The sequence below is a fragment of the Dreissena polymorpha genome, chromosome 2 (genome assembly GCF_020536995.1).
Source record: "Dreissena polymorpha isolate Duluth1 chromosome 2, UMN_Dpol_1.0, whole genome shotgun sequence".
NCBI lineage: Eukaryota > Metazoa > Mollusca > Bivalvia > Myida > Dreissenidae > Dreissena > Dreissena polymorpha.
Window position 1 is genome coordinate 51,271,262 of NC_068356.1, and position 22,307 is coordinate 51,293,568.

The following is a 22,307-nucleotide window of genomic DNA, read 5'->3' on the forward strand; positions in this document are numbered from 1 at the left end:
CACTACGCCACGGCGAATTTAAAGTGTGTTTTCGAAGCCACGAAATAAAACTACTAGTAAAATAATACAATCGATGAAGTGGGAACATTTATTTATAATGTGCACTTACCTGCTGCAATGAACAAAAGATAACATTAGTACATGGAGTTGTATGTAATGCATTGTCCTGCTATCTCGTTATGTTTATGTCTAAAATATCAGAATACATTTCAATTCATAACATATTGAACGATAATATAATTATGATACTTATTACAATGGTCATTCAATATTATACCGTGTCCGAGACCAATCAGTAAGGTTGTTCTCCGGCGCGGAATGTTTGCAAACTGGAGAATCGTACGTGACTTGACTGATATGACATGTGGACCGCCAAGCAGCTAGCTGTATCAAGAGTTTTCAGATGTCGTCCTGCAAAATAATAAGAGAATTATTTCCGCAATAAAAAAAATAAACATTTAAAAAGCATCTGCAACATTTGATATTTTATACTTTTTAGTATAAATGTTAAGGATTATAAATAATTATTTATAGAAATAGTTTGACACTTCATTTTGAAACAACCACGAGAAACGATGTAAATGTCTACAAACATGCATTTTGCTTAACGAAAGGGACGTTATCTGAACAATCAAATGCGTGAATACATTTATACTGTCAGTTTGCTATCGGTGAAATGCCGAATTAATATAAGTAAACTTTCAACATATACTGATAATATAAAATGATATCAACTCGGTTAAATATTTATGCTGCTTTTGAATTTATTTTGGAAGTTATTAAATTAACGCATTATTTTCGCCGGTGCCATGTTATTTTACAATGAACATTTACCGTGGAAACATATGTTAATCTCGTAATCACCGTAACAGGAATACACCTTTTTAGGACTCAGTGCGCATGAGAGTCAAGTTAAAGTTAACACAGGGCACATACAGACGCCTCACAAAACTTGGATTTCAACATTTAAGCTGTTAACTTGAATTATTGGACGCTAGTTCAGTGTTTATTCAGCGATATTTATCAATGCAAACTGACTCGTTGTGTATGGTAGCCGCGCATGGGCCCCTGTACAACAACACTTTCCACAAACAGAACGCGATGCAAGGGCATGTGTCTTCAGATACCAGCACGTTTATCTGCGCCAGTTTGGGTTGAAATTCACATAAATCACATATCATAAACACCTAAAATCAATGTTTAACCGCATAAACGAAATATAAAAAAGCCGACTTAATACTGGGCAATTTAAATCGAAAGCATACAACTTCACAGTGAAATATCGCTTGGAGATTTTCGATTGCTGCTCACGACACTTATTGGAAGCAAACAACACAAGTAATTTTACCGATGATTACGTACATTTTCAAGCAATATCGGCAGATTAAATGACACTAGCATAAATAACCGCGACCGCGAGCAGAGATGAGATGTTAGGTCACTTATTCCATATCAAAAACACGTGGCACACAATGAAATGAAAAATAAACATATTTATCGACGTTACCGGTCTTTGGCTGATTAACTAACCACAGCGAACATTGATGACCAACGTGTGAGACACCTTTTTCAATTATGTGTATACCAGGAGTCATATAACGGTGATTACGCAATGTTAAGTATATGTGACTACATCCGATTCAAACGTATCATCATTAACGGATTAGCCTGCCATGCGGTACGCGAGATAATTTTTAAAGAACCACATAAATTGTTAGTCTATCAGGACATTGCCGTTACACAACGAAATTGATTAGATCGTCATTACCACAAATATGGTTTATTACTTGTGTGGGTTAATGTTCAAATACCTATATGCACGACAATTACGCATTTAAGGAGTTAATATATATGTAAGTATCCATTTAATACCTCTAGCTCGCATATAGTAAAACATAAACTTGACAAGCGGGGAATGCGTTTTGATCAGATGTATAATTGTTTGATTATATATATATATATATATTCCAAATTAATCGTGTAAATGAACCAGTATGTCTGGAGACGCTTAACTTCTAATAGCGGTAGAAATCGGCGTTGTTTACGTATAGACACGGGACATCCCATACGGGACCCGTGTTTATCATTGTTTGGTTAAAATACCCATGTAGACTTGATAGTGTCGAGTAAATCAACATAATCAACTCGACCGAACTACGTAGAAAGCCCATACAGTGATATTTGTACTTGAAGAAATTGTATTGATAATTGGAATTCAAAGCATAATACAATCGGACATCGGAAATACTGATTATTGAATTAATGGATTGTTTATAATTAATTTAATTAAACGACAAGACCGTAAAAATTAGACCGAATTTTTCCATAATAATATTTAAGTTAAGCAGTGTTATTTATCTGAAAGTAATAAATTGTTTTATGTGGAATTTCTATTCTTCAATCCTTGAACTTCGTTGCCATGAATTTTCATTCCGCAACCCATGAACTTGCCGATTTAATTTGGTATTTTATTAAAAATATATTTTACTTGTTATTACACATTTGCCAAACGTTTTACGGAATTCATACCGAATTGGACAGTAAGTGCCATGGCTTTTGATAAGTAAAATACGTAACTTCCATTGCAGGAAAAAACATTTAAAAATGGAACAGTGTATTTTTGTCCAATTTGCAAAACTCTCACTTTGGAGTATAACGTATACTTTAAAGTATGTTAATATTAATTTAAACTTGCGCTGTTGTAAACAAGAGAACTAAACTGTAGAGAGTATAATGTAATTATAAATTGCTGACGTGCCTTTAGCCCTCGGATATATAAGGTCATTTTGTTAATTGTGAACATAATACTTAATATAATCTGGATAAGCCTTACCGATCGCGGTTGATTACAGCCCAATATATCCAGTCAAATCTTTGCATTCGTCAATGTAGCATTTAGATACAATATACAGTTTTAGCGTTATCATAGGCGTACCAACATTTGAAATACACACGCACACATAAACACATATTAAGCTCGGAACACAGGCTTATAAAACAAACACATCTTCGGGCATACCTGAACATCAATCAGTCTGCAATCCGCCATGCATTTTGAACGATGCATCAGTCATTTATACTTCTCAATAAACAAGTTCAACCCCATGAGGGGAATCCCCTTGAAAAGAGAGACGGTTTTTTTAGAAATGCGTTCCTATGTCAGACATTACAAATATGGGTGTGTTTCATCTCACCATCGCATAAATTAATTACAGTTTACAAAGCTATCGCATTACTTGTAAGCCGAGCACACACAAAATAAACATAGACTTATATTACACCAAACATTTATATTTTCCTTTTAAAATGAAAGGTCACTTTCGATTTCAAACTATGAACAATGAGTTTAACAGCGGTATATTTTTACTATTGCATAACCTTCGCGTTTCACGTAGAATTCGTACGCGAAAATAATAAATCCTTACCATAAATGACACAATTTGAGAAAAATAGTTAATAATAATATCACAATTAGTTCACTTAAACTATACACTTCGTAATAAGACGAACATGTCCAAGTGGTTATTTCCCCTATCGATAACAGAAAGGTAAGATATAAGTAAAACACGGTCTTTTTAACGTTTCAACCTCTGTGTAATCCTAGTCGCAATAGCAACCACGCCCCGATGGTTGATTCGAATATTTCGGTAATAAAACTATGTTGATATTAGGTTTCAGTTTAAATATAGTAACTTGTTCGTGTTTGACTTTAAACAATTTATTAAACGTTAACGTATGGAAAAGGTTAAAACATAATGAATTGCATACTATACAAAACGCTACATAAAATAAATCCCGACCCGATAGGAATGTTTACTTGTGAATGTAGTGGCTACAGTGTATTTGTTTTGCGAGATAACTTCGATGAAAAGTGTGATAAAGTATCACCATAAAACGATAGCATTTATCTAGAGGTTCAATATTTCAAAAGTCATATGTTTTGTTAGATTGGTTTTACTTAAGCGTGTTGTCGTTCAACGATAAGCCGTACTCATTTTAAGAAACGGCTTCTCTTATGGATCTAGTCACCGATATTAAATGAGTTTTATTTTTAATTCGGGGCTCTTTCTATAATTAGTAAGTGGAGATTATTTTTATAATATTGAAGCGCGTGGTTATTTATATAGTATTGTAGCATGGGGCTATTTCTATAGAATTGTAGCGCGGTGCTATTTCGATTATATTATAGCGCGCGGATCTTTCTGCAGTTTTGTAATGGTGGGTTCTTTCTGCAGTATTGTTGCGTAAGGCTCATTCTGTAGGATTATAGCGCTCTACTCTTTCTATAATATTTTAGCACGGGGTTCTTTGTGATGTATTGTCACGCGGGGCTCCTTCTTTATTATTGTTGTTAGCGGCTATTTCTATAATATTGTAGCGCGCGGTTTATTTCATTGTATTGTAACACCTGACTCTGTGTGCGGTATTAAGTTTTGTACCCTTTATGTAGTATTGTAGCGCGGGGCGCTTTCAATAATATTGCTCGCACTGCTTTTGCTATAGTTTTGTATTGTGGGACTCTTCTATCGTATTATAGCTCGATGATTTTTGTATAGTATTGTAGCACGGAGGTCTTTCTATAATATTTTAGTGCGGGTCTCTTTGTATAGTATTGTAGCGCGGGACTATTTGTATAATATTGCAGCGCGGGGATCTTTCTATACTATTTAATTGCGGAGCTCTTTGTGTAGTATTGTGGCGCGGGGTATGTTCTAAAGTGATGTAGCTTAGTGCCCTTTCTGTAGTATCCTAGCGCGGGGATCATTCTACAGTATTTTAGCGCGGGGCTCTTTCTATAGTATTGTAGCGATGGATTCTCTCTGAAGTAGTGTAACGTCCATCTTCTTTCTTTCTAAAGTATTGTAGCGTGGAGCTATTTATGTAGTTTTGTAGCGTAAAGATCTATTTTAAGACTTGTAGCGCGGGATGCTTTCTTTAGAATTGTATTAAGGGATTATTAATATAGAATCAAAGTATGAAGCGTTCGTTTTCTATAGTATTGCAGCGCCGAATTAAATCCATCGAAATGTTGCGCGGGACTCTTTATATATAGTACAATAGCGCGAGATTCTTTATTAAGCATTGTGGCGGGAATCGCAATTTAGTACTACAGCGCAGGGAGCTTTCATATAGTATGGTATATTTGGGCTTTTTCTGTAGTATTGTAGCACGGGACTCTTTCTGTATTATTGTAGCGCGGGACTCTTGCTTTGTTAGGTAGACTGATTAGTGTGAGTTGCTTTTAATCCAGAGATCTCCGTATAATTCAGTTTATCCTATATGTATAGAGGCCTTACTCTGATCCAGAGATCTCCGCATAGTTCAGTTTAATCTATATGTATATAGGCCATACTCTGATCCAGAGATTTCCGCATAGTACAGTTTAACCTATATGTGTGTAACCTTACTCTGATCCAGAGATCTCCGCATAGTTCAGTTTAATCTATATGTATATAACCTTACTCTGATCCAGAGATCTCCGCATAGTTCAGTTTAACCTATATGTATATAAGTCTTACTCTGATCCAGAGATCTCCGCATAGTTCAGTTTATCCTATATGTATAAAGGCCCTACTCTGATCCAGAGATCTCCGCATAGTTCAGTTTAATCTATATGTCTACAGGCCTTACTCTGATCCAGAGATATCCGCATAATTCAGTTTAACATATATGTATATAGACCTTACTCTAATCCAGAGATTTCCGCATAGTTCAGTTTAACATATATGTATATAGGCCTTACTGTGATCCAGAGATCTCCGCATAGTTCAGTTTAACCTATATGTATATAGACCTTACTCTGATCCAGAGATCTGAGCATAGTTCAGTTTAACATATATTTATGAAGGCCTTACTCTGATCTAGAGATCTGCACATAATTCAGTTTAACATATATGTATATAGGCCTTACTCTTATCCAGAGATATCCGCATTGTTCAGTTTATTCTATATGTATATAGGCGTTAATGTGATCCAGAGATATCCGCATTGTTCAGTTAAACCTTTATGTATATAGGCCTTACTCTAATCCAGAGATATCCGCATAGTTCAGTTTAACATATATTTATATAGGCCTTACTCTGGACAAACCTGGGTTTTCCCATACCGAGGATCAGTTATCAGGGTCAAATGCATTTAATTTCTTAATCTCATTGAAACCATTTAGAGGCCGTTTCATGAGTGAAATCAGTATATAGAGAACCGTCATATGTCGAAGATAAAAATCCCGCTGTACACAACTTGCACTACCGATTGAGCTACATGTAACGAGACCGCTCCTTGCATCACACGCAATATGCATCCAGGCCATACTGCGTAATCAAAAGTTTGGATTGCAACTGTATACCATTATGTAACAGAACATGCGCGTTTCAATTTTGAGCTGTTGGAATTTCCAATAAAATTACCCATACGAGTTACTAAGTATTCTTCAAATCTTATGTGGTGAATTCTTAAATGAGCAAGACAATTTGATTATGTGTATACACCGTTTGAATTGATACAAATGATTCGTATTGATATTTATAACGGATTCGTGTAAGTTAACTTTCTTTAATATGTTATTTATTAGAACTTAAGTTGTTCGAAATATATGTTAACATATAACCATTACTTAAGTTTAGGAATGCTAATTTGCACAATTTAAATAAAGGGATTTTTCAGAAAGTTTTGTTTTTCAGCCATAATATTCCGTTATTTATCATACTACTACTACATTAATTTATGCCTGATATAACGAAGTCTGATATATTTATTTAATGGGTGTAGACCATATTACTTGGGATCAACAATACAATTATCCTTTCTGGTACAATATAATTAGATTCTACAAAAAACAAACAGCTTGATATCAATAATTAATATATTTTAGAAAACAAATACAACAAAAACCGCAAACAACATATTTCATAATTATTTAGCACATCATATTCATTGCGGCTAAAACTGAAACGTTGCATCATGTTTTAATTGCGTTTCATTTTAAATAGGAACGTAGCGGTATGATACATAGAAAACAGCAATCCTCGCCGTCTTTTTATTCTAAGCCTCATCTGATATGTTACACAAAAAACAGGCAGTAACACATTAATCTCTATATATTTCAGACTAGAGCGACACTAGCAGTTGAGTAAATTTAAACAGCAATTCTCATACTCAGTTTGGGCTAACTTTGCGAATTATTAACGACTAAGTGTCTTTATCTGAGCAAGCACACGCATACATACAACACATCAGAGCAAGCACACGCATACATACAAAACAGCAGAGCAAGCACACGCATACATACAACACAGCAGAGCAAGCACACGCGTACATACAACACAGCAGAGCAAGCACACGCATACATACAACACAGCTGAGCAAGCACACGCATACATACAACACAGCAGAGCAAGCACACGCATACATACAACACAGCAGAGCAAGCACACGCATACATACAACACAGCAGAGCAAGCACACGCATACATACAACACAGCAGAGCAAGCACACGCATACATACAACACAGCAGAGCAAGCACACGCATACATACAACATATCAGAGCAAGCACACGCATACATACAACACAGCAGAGCAAGCACACGCATACATACAACACAGCAGAGCAAGCACACGCATACATACAACACAGCAGAGCAAGCACACGCATACATACAACACATCAGAGCAAGCACACGCATACATACAACACAGCAGAGCAAGCACACGCATACATACAACACAGCAGAGCAAGCACACGCATACATACAACACCATATATATAGGCCGTGCTCTGTAAGAAGTGGGTTCAATGCATGTGCGTAAAGTGTCGTCACATATTAGCCTATGCAGTTCGCACAGGCTAAGTAATGACGAAAGTTTCCGCTTTTATGATATTTTCTGTTTACATAAAGCATCTTCTTATCAAAAATCCTTTTAAGGCGGAAGGACGCTTTGCGCAAATGCATTTAAGCCCCTTTTCCCAGAGCACGTTCCATATTGGTTTGAAATTCGGGTAAAAACTTGTGTATGATAATGAGTAACTTTTGTTACATATTGAAATCAATGGAATAATTGCGATATGCCTTTTTCAATTGTTAATGATTATGTATTTAATTATTAACCGTTGCCATATGAAAAATAGTTTATCTTTATAAATCAAACATGACTATTTTAAATGTAATTTCCTAGAGTGTATATGCGTGCGATAAGATGATTCAATCAATGAAAATCTCTTTACTTAAGATGAACATAGTTCGCCTTTCAAATATAATGTTATTTTCCATATGTTACCATTAATAGTTGCATTAGAAAAAGCATTATTTATTTTTATGTTAATTATGATAATTAGGATTATAATTATTATTATTATGATAATAACGATGATGATAATGATAATGTTGCTTATGATGATACCACATAAGAGGAAAAGCAAGAAGAACACGAAGAAGATGGTAATGATCACGATGATGATGATGATGATGTTGTTGTTGTTATTGATGATGTTGATGATGACGTTGTATTGTTGTTGTTGATGATGACGATGATGATGGTGATTACGACGACGGCGACGATGACAATGATGATGATGATGTAGATGATGTTGTTGTTGATGTTGTTGATGATGATGATGATAATGATGATGATGATGATGATGATGATTTATTGAAATTAGTAGTCGTAGTAGTAGTAGAAGAAATGTAAGGCGAAGAAGAAAAAAACACAAAATTGCGATCATATTAGCGAGTATATTCAGTTAAATTGTGTATTGCGAAGCGCTTTAAAATTTAAATTATTTGTTCCTTTATTTAACAATTTGAAACTGTTACATGATATATATTTGAATTTTTGTATAGTAAATGTCACAGCTGTAAAGCTTACACCAACTCCTTCAATCGGTGTCTATAATGTATCGATCCGTGGTGTGTAGCCGTATGTGTGTATTTATAGTAACTGGTTAAATAATAAAAGTAGTTTTGGTTTCGATTTCATATTTGTATCAAAGACTGATTTTAATCAAATAAAATCGAAATTTAATATATTGGTATCGTAATTTGGACTGGATATAAGGATTATTTATATTGAATTTAAATCTGGAATATTTTTCATCTGAATTGATTTCAATATATATGCTCCTGACATTTAAATCTATTTGTTAAAACATGTATGTGTAATTATGGCGTCCGGTGGAAATAATGCAAAGGCGATTATATTTTATGACAGTGAAGGCGCAAACGAAGCGTCTAAAACAGAGGCAGACAAATTGAGGTTCTTAATTGAAAAGAATGGTGGATACACATGTCAAACTGACCATGCAATAAGAATACCTGGAACCGAAGTTATGAATAACATTCACAATTCAATTAATCGTTATGACAGAATAATAATTCTTATAACAGATCAATCTGCTTCAAAAGGATGGTTCACATTTGCAGTTTTGTCTGCCTTAGAAAACATAATTGTGGAAAATCACATGAGACTTTTGGTCGCATACAAAGGAAATCGACGTGAAGATGTTGGGTTTCTGAAAACCGGATTGCTGTCGTTGACGCCCAAGACGTGTGTCGACCTCACTGAATGGCAGGGATATGAAAGGCTTCTCAAACAACTGAAAAGTTAGTATGACCTTATAATTCATACCTGATGTTTAAAATAATCAGCAAACGTTCCCGATGTCAAGTTGCTTAACGTAACCGTTGTAAATGTTTTTTAACATAAATACAGCCAAACGATTGATACTTCTTTTGAACATGTAATGAACCTTTTTATGATGGAATCCTAAATATACATTATTATAAATGGACTGAACGCATTAAAATGAACCATGTAATATTGTGTAATGCTGATAATGTTATTATTTTGAAATTGGCAACACACATATCTTTTCACCAATTTTCACATGGTTTTACTCATCCTGCGAATTGTTAAAAATCGTAAACAAAACTCCTTTTTTAAATAATAAAAGTATGTGTTTTGAATATGACTTAATAATATATTTTATTTTTTTATTTGGCCTGACACTTGATTACAATTTAATAACAGGTGGTAATTGTGTTTGCGGTCTAACCAAATATAATATTATTGTTTCAGCTCCAGTGTGTTTGGACGAAGAATTACCAGCGGGAAACTTGCATCTTGGCTTGGTTCATTCCCACATATCCGGTTACATGTGCTATGTTGCTGAAGGTAATGTCGTTTTGCCGCATGCATTTTGTACCTTTTCATGTATTCCGTAGTTTATATCTTTGGTTAACATTTTCAAATAACTAGTATTACGATTTCGAATAATAAATTTGAAAAGGACAAGAGTCGCAATGGCCATGTCTGTCATATGTTTACACTATCAATGTTTTCAAAAGTTTACCTGTTAAAGATTGCGGTATGGCCTAATGTTGTTAAATCTCCAAGTCTAACATATTTTTTAACATTAAAAATACTGCAAAGTCAAATAACTACATTTGCAATAACACAATGTTTGTTGCACAAGGCTAACTAGACATTTTGAGTCAACGTATATGGTGTTTTATTGCGCATAATGCGGTATGAATGCTTATCAGTCCTTGGGCATTATAACCAATGAGACATTATGAGGCTCAATGAAATATATCCATGGTTAATATATGAGTTATGAGATTTAAAAGGTATGGCAAACTAAGAGTAATCTGAGAGTTTAAGACAAGATATACTATGATTAATGTGACATTATACGGTATGATAAACTATTAAATTATGTGACAGTATAAGGCTTTTATATCAGCATGCGACGGTATAAGTCAAGATAAACTATGAGTCATGTGACATTATAAAGCGTGATAAACTATGAGTCATGTGGCATTATAGGGCGTGATAAACTATGAGTCATGTGACATTATAATGCATGACAAACTATGAGTCATATGGCATTATAAGGCATAATAAACTATGAGTAATTTGACATTATAAGGCATGATAAAGTATCATTCATTTGACATTATAAGGCAAGATATACTATGATTCCTGTGACATTTCAAGGTATGAAAAACTATAAGTAATGTGGCATTATAAGGCACGAAAAACTATGAGTCATGTGACATTATAAGTCATTATCAAATATTAGTAATGTGGCATTATATGGCACGAAAAACTATGAGTCATGTGACATTATAAGTCATTATCAAATATTAGTAATGTGGCATTATATGGCACGAAAAACTATGAGTCATGTGACATTATAATGCATGAAAAACTATGAGTCATGTGATATTATTAGTCATTATCAAATATTAGTCATGTGGCACTATACGTCGTGATAAACTATGAGTCATTTTACCTTCAAAGACATTTTGTGCATATGCGACATAATGAGGCATGATGAATAATTCGTCATGGGACAATTCAATTAATCGGTCATTATAATTAATGTGACACTATGAGCCATGAGGCATAACGATTCATGGGACATTGTAAGAAGAGATAAAAAATATTGACCGTTTAACATACTAACGATCTATGACAGGTTAACCTGAAAATGGTTTAAGTAAATTAAATGCATTTGTTGTGAAAGACATTACATTAACTTCATGTCTAGTGCAATACATGCTGCCAAATAACGCTTTTGCCTACTTGTCTTCAATCAATATTCCATTCCGAAAACGGGTATCAATAATATGTCATTAAGCAAAGTTGAACTTCCATAAACCAGTACCTAAGTTGTCTTTTCTTAATGGTCAGTACTCGCTGTGTCTTTGTGGAGGGACAAATTTATCCGGTGATGTGTGTGGAGTGGGGCTATACGCTATAATTGAGACGTACAATTAACTTCTGATAACAATCAGAACAGAACAAAACAATACTGTATTACACCTAGATCTGATTGACCCAAAAAATCTATAGAGACTTTGGTCTGATTACTTGATGTTGGTCTGGGTATTTGATGTTTTGTTAACGAATCTTCGATATATATTGCTCGTCAAAGTGTTTCGAAATATCAATTGTATCAATAATTATGATCTTAATTAGCTTCAATATTAACAAGTTCAAGTAATTTTTACTTATCACAATTTTATATTTGCATTCATAAAGTAGGTCGTTAAAGATGACACCACTACCGTATGAAACAATTTTTAATCAATTTAGAAATCCATTACTAAACGTAAATCAATTTTAAAACAGCACTTCACGTTGGTCTGTATTGGAAGGAAACACAAAGATTATTTCAGCAATTGCATTCAAAACGTAAACAAATACACGAACAAAACACGAAAAACATTCAAAGTATGCTGGCAGGTATAGGATGCAAACGTACGCGCCCTCCCCACAAAAAATAAATAGATTGTATTGCACACTGTTTTCCGGTAATTTGTATCTATTTGCTTTTACACAGGAAAATTGCATGCGAAACTTATCAAACATTCAAAAGCCTATCACATGAAGTTACTTTATTAATAAAACATTAATATCACAAACATGATATGGTCGCTTATGTACCAACGTTATCAATCACACATGGCATAAGTTGTTAAAGGCAGTTCATGTTCACGCTGTATGACTTGCTATGAATATTTCGAACATTTAAACATTTTGCAGATGTTCAGAACATCGGTTAATACATTAATTATAGTGATATGTTAGTCGGTTAATGTATGAGTAACCTGTTGCATCCTCGATTAAAAGGAGTTTTTCATATAAGTAATTCGACGTTATGAGTAATGGGAAATTATAATTCATGTTTAATTATGAGATATTATACATTAGTATTGATTCGAAATCATAGGTCATGGGGAATTATGACGGATGTGACATAACGACTAATCGGATATTATAAGGAAAGTGTACACACATTCTAGAATAAATATGTTTAAACCAAGTGGCGCATATTCGTGAGGCGTACTGATTCTTTAGATATAAGAAGGCACGTGTCAGTATGAGTCGTGCTACAGTTTGAAAAATGGAACACGATGAGGTATGCGTCAAAATGAGGCATTGGGCATTATGAATGATTTAAAATAATTACTCATGGTACATTTTGATTCATGCGCCATAAATTGCCTCTGGTATGTTGTGTTGTAGCTGGTCGTTTTTATGAACTAACACATACATGATTGTCCAGCTAATAAACTCTGATGGTAATCCCTTTTTCTATCAAAACGATATATATTTGATCCGTCGTAAGTTTTTATTATCATTCATCAGAAAGAAAACTTTATTTTGCTACGAATTGCATCTAAACGTTGTTTATGTTAATAGTAATTAAAATGAGTTGAACTACAATTAATTACGATTAAATTTAGTTTTGTTTGTGCTATGAGGTTATCTCGCGTTTACATTTAAATATTTCGTAAAAAACTCAGGTCCAAGTTCCAGATTCAGCCTTTCGATGTGTAATTGTTTACAACTGTCTTGCAGCTACCGGTATAATTTGATTTGCTTTGAAAATTATACCAGGTGGGCGATTGAAATAAGGCCACCATTAAAGAAATGAAACTCAATGATTGGCAATTAATAAGCATTGTTCTTTTCCGACCGCCCGTGCGTCAGTTGTTCCGAAATATTGGTTGACTCTTGCTCAAATTATCACAATAAAATGACTATCGTTTTGATGATCGTAAAGAAAGGCATTTGACTGCAAACCAGTTTTTTTTTCTAAATTGTGGCGCTTTTTCTTGTTTCCACTTTATAATATATAGTCCCCTTTAGCTTGAGATTAGGCCTCCTGTCTATTATTCGATTATTTTCCCTTTACAGTTAAATGACCTCAATGTGGAGATGTTTGTAAAGGAATACATTTATCTGCGAGAAGGTTTGGAAGGATAAGGTTTTTTTTTGCATTACTATTTAATCCCTTTTATTGCTTGGTGGGTCTTGCAAAAAGTGTCCATCTTGTATGACCTTTATATTTTGATGATCGTTCAAATCGGAATTTTTGCAGCAGCACTATTTTTCAGTAAAGCCTATTTAACAATTATAGAATATTATGGTCATTTGACGCATGTGTTTGTAACTCCTCTTTCACTAGGTGGATCTCAAACTTTACATAATGAATGACCTTTGTGTGAAGATGATCTTGAAGAAAGTAATTATAGCTTAAATTAGTTTTTTTGGCAGAATTATAGATCTTTGTATGATGTTCTTGTTTAGCCAATATAAGTCCAGCATTGTATGTTATCAACTTCTCTTTAGCTCTATTTAAATGTTAACAAAATAGTATAGTTGAATAAATTCAATGTGTATATGATCGTGCATAAAGGGAAAAGGACAACAGTAACGAGCGAGGCATGGTATTGTTAATGTTCTGTAAAAATAGCGTTCGTTCAAAATTTGGAATACTCGTGCCGATTGGTAATATAATGACACTATTAATTGAACTTTATCGTTATATGTGTATTTATTTTCTTTTGCAAAGAACAAGAATAGGTTGGAGAAATGCGATGGTTACAGAAAAGAACAAAAAACTACTGCATGGAAATTTTCTGTTGGCTGTACCAAAAACCTGCGCTGTCCCACAGCAGCTTCCGTCAAATTCGGCATCAGGCATTGTTATTTCGAATGTGGATACATTTGAGTTTAAGAGAATACATGCGGGTAAAAACACAATGATTATGTTGTTACCATCAACCAGATAAAGCACGCGAACGTAAGTATATACTTTCATAAATAGGGTGTACGGATTAAAACAATTAAATCCGATCACAAATAGAAAACTCAATTTTCATAAAATCGAGTTAAACAGTTTTTCCATTTTTTGAATTGTGAACATGTTTGTGCTTACTGGTATCATGTATAATATATAAACACGTAGAGCATACACACAACTATTACGAAGATTTTAGAATGCTGGCACATTCATTATATTTTGTATTTGAAATATGGTTTTCACAACCCAGTGCGATGTATGCTTAAATAGTTCATTTTGTGTATTTTAAAGCCTCTGACCTTGAAATGAAATACATGTTAATCAATACACATAGATGCAATTTGATATTGTGCAAAATTGTCGTTAAATCTATAGCTTAGTAAGCAAGTAATTTATTATTTTTCAAACGGTACCACTTTTAAAACCGAAATAAGGATTTCTATACGTATATGTCCATTTCTACAAACGCGATTATTTTTAAGTTTTAAAGCGCAAAAGACGGATTTCTACCTTGTAACTACCAAATATATTTTAATTGGCATATATAAAATATGTTTCTTATCTATACTTAAGTTTACCATGCCCAATAAGATGTGTGGCTTTAATTATCAGCGACTTCGATGAAATTTTGGTACCGTTTATTGTAACAATTACACGTATTATGTTGTAATAATCCGTAAACATTCCTGACAAGTGCATACAATTTTTCCGGTGTTCGATTGACCACTCGAATTCTTGATTTAATCGTCTGCCATTTTTTCAGAACGAGTTGTACGTTTGTGCCCAGGTACCAACTACGATAACTGCAATATCAAATCTTGCAAAGCAGCACCTTGGGAAAATAAATGTCGCTCTCGAGCACCAGCGTTTCTGTCAATCATACCAGCAGATAATCGATGCGAAAGGATGGGGTGACGTCTTGGAAATCGTTCCATGTGAAGGTATCTAACGTTTCTTTATTATGTCAGAACATGCACATCGGCATGCAAATATAAACAATATAGGGCTAGATATTTATACTCCATGTCGCATTTGCCCGCATTACGGGGAGATGTTGCAGAGACATCGATTGGATAATTGGCTCGGTATAAGCTTAATAAGACAATACCTGTTACATGTATAATCAAATATTTATAGACGTTTTCAAGAACAATTACTTGATACTTATTTAGCTGCTAAAATTCAATTCATTTTTTAGATGAAAACGATATTCCTGTCGCGTTGTTTAAGGCAGAGACGGCAAACAATACCAAGAAGACTGGGGCAGAAACTTTTCTAATAATCTGGAGTTTTGTCCGATTTTAAAAGGGTAAGTGCACAACAAGAATAAGTTTACTAGCATCTGCATACTAATCGATACTTTATAATGTATGCACATATAGTACTGGAGCAGTTTAATGCCTGGCCCGATACATTCAAAGAACGGACATTAGTCTGGCAATGTACCTTCAAAGTACCTTCAAATATATTAAATGGAGAGGATTAGAACGCATTCTCGTTAACATACTAATAAGAAATATGTAATGAGTTATTGTCCCTTAAAACAAATACCTGCTTTTCATTTTTAGTATTCATCAAATATTTAAATTTAGATTAAATTAAATTACGTATCCATACGTGAATGATATTTGTAAACACTAGTCAGTGTTTGATGACAGCATAAGGTTAGTCATTATAGCAACATGTACATGTATTCAATCTAATCTATTTACTTCTCAAATTTTCCAGATGAGTGTTTACATATCATGTTTTGATATTGATGGAGATTCTTGTGAAGAGATCGAAAAAGAGCTACAAAAACATCATATGAACATCATACGACATGAAAACACACCAGGAAAGATTCCTGCTCTCAGATGGTGACAATCGAGAAGGGTGGATAATAGTTATTGTATCGAAAGAATCGCTGAAAAGCGAACTGCTTTCTTTCAATCTCATAAAATGCCTGACTGCCGATGTTGATGACGGCAGATTGAGGATCCTGCTTGTATTGCGCAGCGGTGTGAATATCTCAGAAGTACCAAGATGTATTCGTTGGGTTATAGTATTCAGCGAAGATGAGAAATCCTACAAAAACTGGATTGTAAGAACAGTTTCAGGTAATTGGCATCAGTGTATGAGCCATCATAATTAAAGCATCAAACAGCCTTTCAACTATACTTGACTTTTGATTGAATGTAAAATCATGCTTTTTTAAATTTCGTGCCGATATTATAAAGCGCATATATCGTTTCTGCAAATCTTGGATCCGACAAAACATGTATTGTATATATGTATTGTATACAGTGAATATCATATAAAGATACAGTTTCTGTATACATACAGGCGACAGTAAATGGGTATGTCACGTGCATTTCATACGATAAGCATTTCGAAATAAAAAAAATGTATACACAATTATTCACGCAGTCCAACTACTTTATAATAAATACCAGTGCATACTTTGAGACTTGCTCTGTGAAAAGCGAGTTTAATGCATGTTCTTACAGTGTCGTCAAATATAAGCCAGTGCAGTACGCACATGCTTATCAGGGACGACACACTCCGCCTTAACTCGAGCTTTGTTCAGAAGAGATTTTATCTAAACGAGCGATTTAATAACAGTAGAAACTGTCGACACTCTTCGCACATGCATTTAACCCCGTTTTCTCAGAGTGCGACTCATGTATATGTGGTTTTTACAAGAGAACCAGTAGATATTGGCAGGGCACTTCCAGAAGGGGATGTTATGTTGGGCCTATGTCTTGAACTACCTGAAGATTGTGCTGACGACCAGCAGTAAGTGTCAGTGTACTCGGGGATTTTATTTGTTCTGCCGCGTAGATAATTGATTCCGTGCATCCTACGGTAAATTGTACTTTGGGTAAAGTTTAACATTAACCTATGTCTTAAGTGTTGGAACAATAGTGTTAAAATGTGTCTACACGTAGTCTATACGTACCGATCCGGCATTGGATGTTTTGGTTTTGGTATAAATGTATGAAAAAAGGAATTCCGATTAAACAAATTAATGTTTTCGGTACATTATTTTTAAGCCCAATTGCTTTGCAATACAGACATTAAATTTTCTTTTTGTTTCGACATTTTGTAATCATCTACATGGGTTTCGTGTATACATAATATATTTATTTTATTTATTAAAATGTAATATTTAATGAAGGTTTGTTTTTGTTTGGATCGAAATCCGTAAATATTTATAGTTTCTATGTTTAACTCCATGTTCTAGTTTATAACTCAGGTTGTAGTTAAAAGAAAAAATGGCGACGTCCATGATTTAGTGATAGGATTGAAAAACCGATAATAGTGTTTAAAAGATTTAAACCCGTAGAAAAGAGACTAGGCCAACGATTTTGTAAACTCGCTGTAATGAATATACTACGTACCGAAGTAATTTGGAAAAAGATGCGCTCAAATTTACCACGAGGATATTGGAAAAAGATTAAAGATATATTGTTGCTGAGTATTGTGTTTAAAAAAGGTATTTTATAATAGATATGGATTGAGTATATATAACAGTAAAAGTTTTTACACACACAGGCATATGAACGCTCTTTATACGTTTATATAAAATAAAAAATGCATTTTTGTTATATAAGATTTTAAAGTAATAGTTTTTAATTGCATATATATACGTACTATTTACATAGATTTTATTTATACATATGCTATATTTTATTACAAAAAGTATACTATATACAATGTGAAGACATGAAATGTTAAATATGCTAATATATCGGTCACACAAATTGTCTGTGTGCTCGGTATATAAGCCAACATTATATTTTAAGACATAAAATATAATGATAAATATACATACAATTGAACTATTTACACTAGGTAATATTAAAAATTGAGTGTTAACAGTAATTGGTATTTGTAAATAGAGGTTTATAAAATTGTGATTATTTTTTGTATAAAGGGAGTTTATTCAGCAGAAGTCATAACAAGATCTTGGGAATCTAAATCTAAATCAATCACTAGTGGGTGTTCCTCCAAATCATTTGGGTCTATATCTCAAACTTTGAACTTGTTCTTAGGCATTGGGGTCATTTCTTTATTGCTATCTGCTTTCCTCCCTCTTGTTGAGCCCCTTACCTCTGTTTCTACTTCCATTTCTTGTATCTTCTCTCCATTTTTCTTTCTTCCCTGGCTCTTTCCTTTCTTCTTACTCCCCACCGTCTCAAACCCCTCGTCATCAATCTTCTTCTGTTCTGGTTGGTCTGTATGCTCTTCTGTTTCCTTTCGTTTCTCACCATCTGTCCGTTTCTCTCCGTCTGTCTTTTTCTCTGGTGTTGTGTCCTTGTTGTTTTCTGAAATACTTACTTTTTCTTAAAAAATGGCATTGATATTTTGGGGGGTGGAAGTGTTGCGGACGTGCCCAACCTCTAGGCAATAGAGGCAAAGGGGCTGCCGTCCCCTCATGGTAATCAAGGCCTTTGTGCCACACTCAAATTGAATTATGTGTGGAATGGACTCCTGCTGAACTCTGTCACACTCCACCGTGACCACACACACCCCAGAGTGTGTACTTGAATCTCCTATTTTCAATTCCACATGATACAATTTGCTTTCCGTACTTAACAAATATGTATTGTACTCCTTGGTGACACAACGATGTTTGCATTTGTATTTTATTCAAAAACGAGATACACTTATCTTTTGTCTTGAAGGTCACATCGTACGGTGAAGATCCGGGAGGTCCAGACGCCAGCAATTCGATGTCAGTATCAGATACGCCATTCCTCATTAAAACGTTTACAAAATCCTGCATCCTCGTTTTCCTTGTGCTTTAACTGTCCTCTCCTGTCAACGCTGGCATATGCAATACCGTTATCATTTTTGTTTATACTTAATCTATCGAGAATAATAGCCAGCGTTGATCATGTATCTATGGACATAAGTACACAGGCATGGTCTATTAGTATTCGAAAATGCCACGTTGAGCGTGATTTGTCATCCATATTGAACAGAACATGTTTCTGTTCTTAACAACTACGCTGTCAATAGGGAAACAAAAATGAGAAACCCCCAAAAAGTTGTCTGGTATATTTCATTTAGCAGACCTTCGTACGAGTTCATATTTGCAGTCGATGACAAAGAAACATATACTTAAAAAACTAGGTATCGATTTTAACATGGTATTCGTAGAGCAAGTTCGTGCAGTTATCACCATTGAAACCTTGTCAATTTTATTGTTTATACCATTTAACCATGTGTACACCAAGTGAGGCTGTAACTACATTTATAATAATTTCGTACTATTCTCCCTTTACTTGAACTATTGTTTTTCGTCCCTATTATACCAAGTGGACTCGCCCATCCTTCTAAATTGTATCAATATAATTCCAAAATTAGGGATGTCTAGTATATTTATTTCTATATTTAGAATATTTCATACAGAAATGCCTTTAAGCTAAAAGCGCAGACCCAGATGAGACGCCGCATCATGCGGCGTCTCATCTGGGTCTATGCTTTTTACCAAGGCCTTTTTTTCTAGACGCTAGGTATAAATGGGTTAATAGCAATTTATACAAGACAACGTACTAAATGCTCGCATTCATGTTTCATGTTAAAATTACTTAACTACATGTATGTAAAATGTTGTGTAAATCAATTGTAAGATGCCGAAAGGAAATTTTGAATATCTTGACTTTAATATAAAATTAATATGTCATATTTAAAATAATGATACATTTAAAGTAAAGTTCACGGTTATATTTTGTGGATATTTTAACAGTTGTAGTTGGGAATGTGGATATAGCAAGATTATATCATTCAAACATTGTTTGTATTTAATGGGACCAGTTCACGTTTTGATAAATTTACAAAATTGATAAAAAATATTGTTTCATAATTGCAAATTTTTGTTGAAGCTATGTTTTTTTTATAAGGAAACATTAATACTGGACATATGTTATGCTCTAAAATATCAATTGTATGCATCTTTTAGACGATTTAAAAACCTGAAAATTATAAAGCGCTACAAAGGCGAAACGATTGTATAATTAGGAAAGTTCTGTTGTTATCGTTATCATATTGTTGTTATCCTTATTATAGTGTAATCGTGTGACATTACAAGGATAACCTATATAAAGTTTAAATTACGTGCATTATCCCGTCATAACGATTGGCCGAATTTGCTCCAAGGCTCAGTGGTTGGAGCCCAGGTGTGGATATTACTTTTTTCATTCTTCAATTTTAACCAATTTATGCCGAGTGGACTCTCCCATCCTTCTAAATTGGACCGATTTATTTCAAAAATTAAAGATGTCTAGTATATGTATTTCTATATTTAGAATATTACTTACTGAAATTCCTTTAAGCAAACAGCGCAGACCCAGATGAGACGGCGCACCATGCGGCGTCTCACCTGGGTCTACGCTGTTTGCAAAGTCATTTTTTTCAGGACGCTAGGCATAAACTGGTTAATTTTTGTTTTTAACTGAATCTCTTTTGCTCTGATGTTTACATGAATTTAAAGCATTAGTTCGCAAACTTTAGAACATGCCAAAATCTGTTAAATGGTCCGTTTAAGTCATGGCTGTTAAATACTTAATATGACGTGAGTCGTGTATTAGTTCAACAAACATGAGATATTTGCTAATCCACAAGAGTTTAATGCAAATAAATATTATCACGCATGCAAAAGTCAATATGCAATTTTAAAGTTGAGCTGCACTTTAAGAAAAGGGGGTTTAATACATGTGCATAAAGTGTCGTCCCAGATTAGTGTTGTCGGAAGGTTTCCGTGTGGTTCTATCGTGGAGGATAAACTCGTTTGGCTCTAATATATTTATTAATGGTAATACATATCATTAATATACAATAAAGAGATGTATACTCTTTGAATGTAAAGAATCAAATTACTTTAGCAATCATACGATTCACGAGATCGACATTAAACATATCAGTGCACGGGAAAAGGGATGAGTGATCTGAGTATTAGACAAATTATAAACGTGCAACTGTATGGATTAGATGAGCTTAACCTATCTAACCTAGAGCAAAACGACCTTATCGAATAAATCGAATACTAGTAAACAACTAATCAACGAGTACAATACGTATTAAAGTAACTACCGTTATGAACTCATAGACAAGTCGTGATTTACATTTAAAGTTAACGATATTTAGAAATTGGTACAACAATAAAACAACACAACACAATATAGTTTTATATTTAATAATAAATACGATCTGCAACATTAGCCTGTGCAGTCCGCGCAGGCTAATCAGGGACAACACTTTCCGCTTTCATGATATTTTTCCTTTCAAGAAGGTCTCTTGTTAGCAAAAATCTAGTTTAGAGGGAAAGCGTTGTCCCTGAACAATATGTTTGGACTGCACAGATTCATCTGGGACGACACTTTACGCACCTGCATTAAACTCCCTTTTCACAGAGCATGGTCCAATTTTAATATATCCCCTTTCTTTGATTCCAGGTTTTCCCATTTCAATATACGCTTAATCTAGTACATACATATCCACATGTATCTGTTAGAATACTATAAGCAAGAATCACAAATTAATAAGCCTTGGTTTTATGACAAACCCATGATCCACATATTTAAAATAAGTATTATCAAAACACTGTGTAATTTTCTTTCTGTTATTATATCTGCAATGTAGACCCCAGTACATCGTATATAAAGTATAAAAAGCCTTTATATCAAAGGTGAGTGTATTTTGCAACACTTTCCACAGACAAAGT

At 34.0% G+C, this 22,307-nt stretch overlaps 1 protein-coding gene and 1 long non-coding RNA gene across 3 annotated transcripts; one reads left to right on the top strand and one right to left on the bottom strand.

Moving 5' to 3' along the window:
* Window positions 1–355: 355 nt before the first annotated feature.
* LOC127870351 (uncharacterized) lies at window positions 356–3,640 on the bottom strand. Its single transcript, XR_008044771.1, has 3 exons — window positions 3,426–3,640; window positions 3,020–3,118; window positions 356–411 (listed from the first exon to the last, which is right to left on the bottom strand). It is a non-coding gene; the product is annotated as an uncharacterized LOC127870351 (long non-coding RNA).
* A 2,804-nt stretch (window positions 3,641–6,444) lies between these two features.
* Window positions 6,445–15,513, top strand: LOC127870284 (uncharacterized). Of its 2 annotated transcripts, XM_052412912.1 has the most exons (4): window positions 6,445–6,537; window positions 9,208–9,599; window positions 10,075–10,170; window positions 15,360–15,513. In XM_052412912.1, the coding sequence occupies exons 1-4, from the start codon at window positions 6,506–6,508 to the stop codon at window positions 15,509–15,511; spliced, it is 672 nt and encodes a 223-aa protein (XP_052268872.1). In that variant the 5' UTR covers window positions 6,445–6,505; the 3' UTR covers window positions 15,512–15,513. The 2 variants fall into 2 exon arrangements, with proteins under 2 accessions (XP_052268872.1, XP_052268871.1); XM_052412911.1 differs by lacking the exon at window positions 6,445–6,537 and having other exon boundaries at window positions 8,964–9,599.
* The last annotated feature ends 6,794 nt before the right edge of the window (window positions 15,514–22,307 follow it).

Bases quoted from the DNA above. Each gene is read 5' to 3' on its own strand.
- LOC127870284 (XM_052412911.1), top strand. From the start codon at position 9,161: ATGGCGTCCGGTGGAAATAATGCAAAGGCGATTATATTTTATGACAGT. The intron at 9,600-10,074 runs GTTAGTATGACC...TTATTGTTTCAG, and splicing joins GCTTCTCAAACAACTGAAAA to CTCCAGTGTGTTTGGACGAA. The intron at 10,171-15,359 runs GTAATGTCGTTT...CCATTTTTTCAG, and splicing joins CATGTGCTATGTTGCTGAAG to AACGAGTTGTACGTTTGTGC.